At 39.3% G+C, this 7,444-nt stretch overlaps 1 protein-coding gene and 1 non-coding gene across 5 annotated transcripts; one reads left to right on the forward strand and one right to left on the reverse strand.

Moving 5' to 3' along the window:
• Positions 1-85: 85 nt before the first annotated feature.
• On the forward strand, positions 86-685 carry LOC101294479 (probable 39S ribosomal protein L33, mitochondrial-like). Its single transcript, XM_004303022.1, has 2 exons — positions 86-131; positions 319-685. Exon 2 carries the CDS (start codon positions 321-323, stop codon positions 501-503), a length of 183 nt encoding a protein of 60 aa, XP_004303070.1. The 5' UTR covers positions 86-131; positions 319-320; the 3' UTR covers positions 504-685.
• Positions 686-816: 131 nt separating this feature from the next.
• On the reverse strand, positions 817-2,002 carry LOC101294773. 4 transcript variants are annotated; one of them, XR_184906.1, is made up of 3 exons: positions 1,481-2,002; positions 1,253-1,361; positions 817-1,140 (listed from the first exon to the last, which is right to left on the reverse strand). It is a non-coding gene; the product is annotated as an uncharacterized LOC101294773 (transcript). The 4 variants fall into 4 exon arrangements; XR_184907.1 differs by having other exon boundaries at positions 1,001-1,140; positions 1,226-1,357; XR_184904.1 differs by having other exon boundaries at positions 1,253-2,002.
• Between the last annotated feature and the right edge of the window lie 5,442 nt (positions 2,003-7,444).

Consider the following 7,444-nt stretch of genomic DNA (forward strand, 5'->3'; position numbering starts at 1 on the left):
AAAAAAAAAAGAAAGGAAAAGATTTCCTAGCTATAAATATATTTGAAGCTCTAAAAAAGGGTTCTCTTTTACACGCAAAAACCAAGAACATCAGAAATTTCTTTTACCAGGTTCTCTTCTCCCTCTATCAGGTATCATACCTCTCTCCCTCTCTCGGTCTCTCTCTCAAAATTTCTTAGGATATTAGATTTTGTTCCTGTTGTTTATGGCCTCCATCATGGACCCTCCAGTGCTACATTCTCAGGGTTTTTTCATTCTTAAGTGATCGAAGTATATGCATTCACTAATGTTTTGAATTCATTTTCTTGTTGGAATAAGGAATGGGTGACAAGAAGAAGAAGAAGGCCACTATGCTCATCCGACTTGTGTCATCTGCTAGGACTGGATATTTCTATGTCACCACAAAGCCTGCCGGGATGACAGAAAAACTCGAGTTGCGAAAATATGATCCTCGGGTAAGACTTCATGTTCTATTTACTGAGGCAAAATTGAAATTCAAATGAGTAATTAAGCTCTTCTCTATCATTATCGTACACCAACTTGGATCCATGTTTTTGTTGTTGATAATTGGAGCTGAGATGCTAGCTGCTAGCCTGTATGTAAGTGACCCAAGTGCTTACAGTAATATTTGGTGCTGTTTAATTTGATTTATGATAATAAGAGTGTTGTGCCATTCCTTCTGGACAAGCATTATTTGTGCCATTAGTCATTGGTTTTCTTTTTTGGTACAATGGGATCCAAGAGGACCAAGACCCGAAACAAAAACAAGAAAACAAAAAAATAAATAAAAGGTAGCAGAAGTCATAAGTCATAACCCTTCTAGGATGAATGCATATTTGCAGACATAGATGGTAATATTAGGAGACACAAATCTTTATCGACACTTTTCTTCGTAAGGCCATCAACAACCATGTCTCATTTCCTATGCACATGTTGAAATGAGGAAAGAAGCAAATTGCTCACTGGAATATGATAAGGGTCAGTAAACTTAGAGAAATTTTTTAGAACTCAGAAGGCCTTTCTCACTGGAATCAGTTCTGAGTTTGCTTTGGAAATTAGAAAAATTACCAGAGATGTTCAGCTGAAACTAGGATTAGTTCTGATCTTTGAGCATTTCTCATGTCCTTTAGCTCTGTTGATCTGAAATATGAAACACCATAGTTAGAAAAAAAAGAGTTGTGAATAAGAAACACAAATATTAGAACATGGAAATAAAGGTTCTGACCAATTTCTCTTTCAACTTCTGATGTACCTGGCCAGACTCCGAAAGGCCTTAGGGTGTGTAGTAGTCCCCTATCTCTATGTATGGAATGTGACTTATTTTTTCCCAGTACCTTGGTACATCTGGTTTATATCTCTTTCTAAGCACAGGACAATCATCAAAGATGTAAAGTTGTGTGAGTGAAAAGGGCAGATCCTCTGGAATGGATGCAAGCTTTGGGCAATCATCAATTCTAAGAGATTCAAGAGAGGTGAGTACTTGAAGGCCCTGGCTGGATATTCGTCTCAGATTTGGGAAGAATCCAATGGTAAGTTTAATGAGAGATGTAGGAAGCAGCATCTCCTCTGGTGGAAAGGACACCAAATCTTGATCGACACCTTGAATGCATAACTCTGTTAGAGAACTGAGTCTGTGCAAGTGCAATCCCCAGTCCCTGAGTGGCTTACAATTTCTGGGATTCAAGAGGATAAGTGATGTTAGGTTGGGGGGAAAACCCTCCTCTAGAATGGAAGCCAAACCTTCACAGCTGCCAATCACCAGCTCCTGGAGAGAATTGAGGTTGATCATGCCTTTGGGGAAGACGTTCCATCGTTGACAGTCAGAGATAACAAGGGATGTCAGGTTGGAGGCCCTTTTTGGTAATAATCCTCTTGGGAAGGAAACAAGACTTGCACAGACAAATACAATTAACCTACGAAGATTAGTAAGAAGACACAGGCCCTCTGGTAAGGATTTCAGATTTTCACAACGCCCTATATGAACTTCAAGGCAAGTGTCGTTGCAGTAGAGCTGTACGGGTTTAGACAAAGATTAAATGAGATGGGTTTTTTTTTTTGGTTGTCAAATTAGAGATAGCCTTCTTCTTCTTTTTTTGGCGCTCAGAAAAAAATTTGGGACTCGGAAAATTTTTAGTGCGGCGGGATTAATGGCCCCTGTTTTTACTTAGCTTTTAGGGATTGTTTGCTATGGCAACTAAACCGTAGCAACAAATTTATACGACGACATTGAATACCGTCGCAAATTTTTTGTTTCCATGCCACGGCATGATATAGCTGTAGCAAATAATTCCATCATTTGCCACGGCGTGTCGTTGCTTTCGCAAAATAAATTTCTTTTCTGCTACCCTACGAATGCCGTCGCTAACAAGACAAGAACTATTAGCGACGGCATTTTCACGCCATCGCAATCTGTGGTGGCTAAAACAATTATTTTTTGTAGTGATTAGATCTAGTTAAAGCGACGAGATCATATGTACCTGCTACAAACCTGTAAGGATAAACGTCCCCGTAGGACGTATCATCCTAGTTAGACGAGGTACGGCAATGGCAGCTAACCAGTCATAGTCCCTGCCCAAAAGCGAGGTAGACCATTAGATTCGAACGATTCTTATCCCAGAAGAGGGTAAAGTTGGCACAAATGAATCTTCTTGCCATCGCAATCTCAAACCAATTCAACTCACGAGATAAATCCGGATTATGGGTTTGTCCTAGAAGAGATGAAGTTGGGGGATGCTCCAACATTTAAACCCGCTCCCGAGAATTAAAAATCTCGGTAAATTTAGTGAGATATTGAATCGAAATGAGATTTCATCGATGATATATTTATATTTGCGGTAGCCACCGAAATTATAATAAGCGAATTTTGCTTCGTTGATAGATCTTAACAGAGAGACGATTGGCTAAAAAGGAAAGAAACAATCCAAGTCATATTAGATTCTTTAACTTAGAGAAAGGTGTTATGGGTTTGTTGTTCCCATACCTCCCCATGTTGAACATATAGAGTTTAATGGGTACTTGTAAGGAAGCGTAATGAGAAAAATGAGATTGTGATATACAAGACTCTTCTAATGGTGCAAGGATTTTCTCAACGCCATGTGATTGATTACGAGGAGACGTACTTTCCCGTAATGGACGTCATAACGTTCCACTACCTTATCAGTTTGGTAGTTTCCGAATAACTAAATAAGCAGCCTATGAATGTGGTAACAACTTACCTCTATGGGGATCTGAATATAGAGATATACATGAAGCTAGGTTCTTGAAGGACTTCTGTTACCCAATGCAAGTACTTCTAGACCACAGAACATGCTCTCCATTTGCTAGAGTAGTTCACTTTAGGGGTTCAAACAATCTAGACGGAGTTGGTATAACCGTCTAAATGAATATTGCTTGGGGTGGGATATATGAACAAATGGACTATGCCCATGCGTGTTTTAAGGAAACAAATTCCGAGTTTGTAATTTGTGTTAATTTATGTCAATGACATGAATTTGACTGATACTCTTGAAGAGATTAAGGAAACTGCAAAACACCTAAAATTGGAGTTTGAGATTAATTACTTTAGGAGACCAAATATTATTTTGTCGACCTGAAGTTGTGCAAAGTGCAGATGAAATTTTGGTCCATCAATCAAATTAAATCTAGAAGATGTTAAGATACTTTGATGAGGATAAAACAAAGTATTTAAGCACACCTATAGTCCTCCGAGGTCTAAAGACACTCGTATTATCGTTCAGATAATAACGAAGAGATATTGAGGCCATAAGACTCATATCTAAGTACAATAGGCGCATTATTGTACTTGGTTAATTAAATGCTCTTGACCGGACATCTTATCTGATGTGAATTTGTTAGCTAGATATAGCTCTACGCCAACACTCCGCCTCCGTAAATGGCATAAAAGACAATTTTCTGTTACTTTAAATGTATGACGGAAAAAGACTCATTCTATCCCTAGGCATCATGGAATGGATCAACCACCTATGATCCTTGGAATGATGTTTGCCTTGTTAAATATGCTGACACGGGTTATGTAAACCCACACAAGGCTTATTCCCAACTGGTTATGTCTTTACTATGAGGAATACAATAATCTTAGAGGTATATGAAACAAAACCCTCTTTAAATCATGATGACTGTTAAGAGATTCGAGAAGCATTATCAAAGTGTTAATTTTATCTAGTTTATAGTTTCCAGGGGGAGTATTTTGAAGCATACTCTTGACCATTGTGTATTCTTTTGTCTTTTGTCTAGGGTTATTTTGTCCCACTAGGTTTTGTTACCTGGCAAGGTTTTAATGAGGCACACATGAAATTGGTCACCTTGCTCATGTTGCATCTTGAAGATACATTTATTTAAAATATATGCATTTGCTCATCTTTTCCCTTCGACCACGGGTTTGTTCCACTGGGTTTACCGGGCAAGGTTTTGGTGTAGCAACTATTATGCATCTATCTCCCACAGACTCACATCTTATGATTCAGACTACCACTACTACGTGTGCGTTGTACTCTTTTCTCCTTCGACCAGGATTGTTTTTGTCCCATAGGGTTTTTATTACCTGACAAGGTTTTGACGAGGCAACACTGGAGCACATATCAGAGGAAGCTAATAACAGAGAATACCCAAGGGGGAGTACTGTTGTAAATAGTTTATTTAATGAGCATTATTGTAATTAGCTTACTAGGGATATTCATGTAATTTACATACTGATTACGTCTCTATATAAGAGATGGTTCCCTACTCAATAATATACACATATTCTCTCATTCTCTTGGTTGTTTCTCTCGTTTCTCTCATTTCTCTCAATATATTCTTTTGTGTTTTACAACACAATTTTGATTTTATTATTATTATTATTTTTTCTGGAAAGACCCACTAGATCACTTAATATGACCCACTTAGATATTTGAAATTCGTTCAATATATGATTTTCCAGATTAATTTCGGTTTTCTCAACTTTATAAAATATCAATACTGTATCTAAGTTTTAACCTCAACTCAGCTTCGAAACCACTAATGAGTAATGACATTAAGGTCGTAAATTTTTCAGGGTACAATAAGTCCTTCATGTGCCCCCCCCCCCCCCCCGAACTGGTTTTCCTAGCTATTTGTGTGCAAGTTAGCTTGCTATTACGCCCCGCCAAATTAACAAAGAGTTTTCTTGAGCATTTTTTACGCAAGCATGGCTCAAGGAAGGTTTTGGGGAGCACATGAGCATTCTAAAAGCATCCGGAATATTATGGAAGGTCTTGGAAGCTTCCTGAAGGATCGAGAAGCATTCAGACAAAGCCGGAACTCTCTAAAATCTTAGAGTCTCTAGGACACTCCGGAACTCTCTAGAACCCTAGAGAGGCTCAAGGCTCAAGACTACTCCGGAAGTCTCTAGAATACTCAAGGTAACACTTTGTATAGAAAACTCTACATATCTCTATACTTGTAAATGTCTTAGAATTGTCTAGAAACTTAGGCAGGGGGGGAGGATGTCTATAAATAGGGAGGTGTTGGGGTAGAAATTGAATAAGGATCTAGGAGCTTACTATTGTTGGGCTTGATGATCTGATCTTTCCCTTTAGGGTTGCAAGACTAGGCCCAAAGTCTTCCTAAGATAGACTTTGTTGTGATGGAAAGGCTCCGAGTGTTTAATATCAATATTGAGAAGGCTTAGTAGTGTGCATGGTGTGAGAGCTAGAATCTTGCAAGCGTAACGGAATGCCTGCTCATCATGGAAAAATGTATAATGTGGGTGAGGGATTGTAGAATATGGCGGTGGTGGTGTTTAGAGTGTCTGAAGGGTGTTTGGAAGGATGGGTATGATGGTGGTGGTCTAGAGTCGGTTGAGCATGAGAAGCTTGGTAGTGGTTTTTGCATGTAGGTGTTATGTCTCAAGCCCACTGTAGCTCCATTTAAATAAAACTGTTGTTGAAGACTGAGGGTAAAAAATGACCGGTGACTCTCTAATTTTAGCAAAGGTCAGAACCCCCCTTCTCACTGTCATCATTCGAGCCTTAAGTAAAAAAAAACGTAAAGGTCGTAATGGTTCAGAAGCACCTACTCTTGATTTCTTACCAAGCTACTTTTGGCTAAGGGGTCCAAACGAAACATGGCCTTGGGTTTGCCTTAAGCTTATAAGGTGAAAGTTGTGGAGACAGGCGCTCAGGTCTGAGGTGACTTGTGATGTTAGTATCCTATGTCTAAAGGCATTGGGTGATAAGATGATGAGATGAGGTATCCGTTACATGCCTATGCACGGGAAACTCAAATTCAAGTTTAATCATCGACTCCTAAGACGTCTCGAACACTTGACATTTGGCCTCCATAGGCCTTGCAAAATTCAGTGTCCTTCCACACCACAACTCACTAATAAGCCCCATTTGGCCTAGTGTCTTGGGTCCATGTTACTGGCTGGCCGTGTGACATGTTGTGATAGATGGGTTTGGGTATACCATCCAGATTCTTGTACGTAACTGTGCTTGGCGTGTGTTGGCACATGTATGAAATGGGCGGGCATATGGTCATTGAAACATGTCCATGAGAAACCACGTGCCATAAAGGAAGTAGACTTGGGCATGAACTAGCATGACATGGCCTGGCTTGACTCCCAAATGGACCTTGTGTAGTTTTATCTAAGGAAGGCCTTAGCGGCTTTCGTGACCTCCTTCTATAATTTGAGCATGTCATGGCGTGGCTTGCCTCCCTCGTCTTAGATAGAGATTTTATACCAAGCCCCAATTCGCTCGAGGCAGACCAAACGACCCGGACATGGATGGTACAAGCCTCATATCAGATTTAAGCCTGATCATTGACCTTAGGTCTCTAAGACTTTCGATAAAAAAACAGGCTTACATTTTTGGGAATCAACAGGAAGCACCCTTCTCATTTGAGACATAGAGAGTTGAATAGCATTCAAGCTCACTTGTAAAGCTTTGTAAAGTTCTCTTAGCTTAATACAAGTTCTCTCTTTCAAAGATCTTCTCCATTCATTCGGGTGTTCTAGCTAAAGTGTTTGCGTGAGTAAGGTTGACTTAGCATAAGGGAAGTGCTAAGGCCGCACGAGAAGCTTAGGAAAAAGGAAGCTCGTGACATTGCTCTTCCTTTTAGTGATGTGCAGACTCTAATATACATTTTGGACACTTCATCCCAACAGCTCTAATTTAGCATTGTTAATAGCCTCCAATTATTTTTTTTAATTTTTTTTTATTAAAAAAGCCTCAACCAAATAGGCAATGTCAAATTTGACAACTGTAATTGGCATTGAGGGAAAAGTCCGAAAAACAATGTCACTCTTTATGTTTGTCCAAGTAGCATGCACACGTTAAGCTCACTTGAATAAATGAGTTAATTGTCTAATGCGATGGTGCTTTGATACCATTATGGCCTGAGTTTTTTCAATGAAATTTTTACATTTAAAAACAAAAGTAGTATACACACCATACCCTCCTAC

The sequence above is a fragment of the Fragaria vesca genome, linkage group LG6, assembly GCF_000184155.1.
Source record: "Fragaria vesca subsp. vesca linkage group LG6, FraVesHawaii_1.0, whole genome shotgun sequence".
Lineage (NCBI taxonomy): Eukaryota > Viridiplantae > Streptophyta > Magnoliopsida > Rosales > Rosaceae > Fragaria > Fragaria vesca.

What these genes read in the sequence shown, in the direction of transcription:
- LOC101294479 (XM_004303022.1), top strand. Translation starts at nt 321, where the DNA reads ATGGGTGACAAGAAGAAGAAGAAGGCCACTATGCTCATCCGACTTGTG.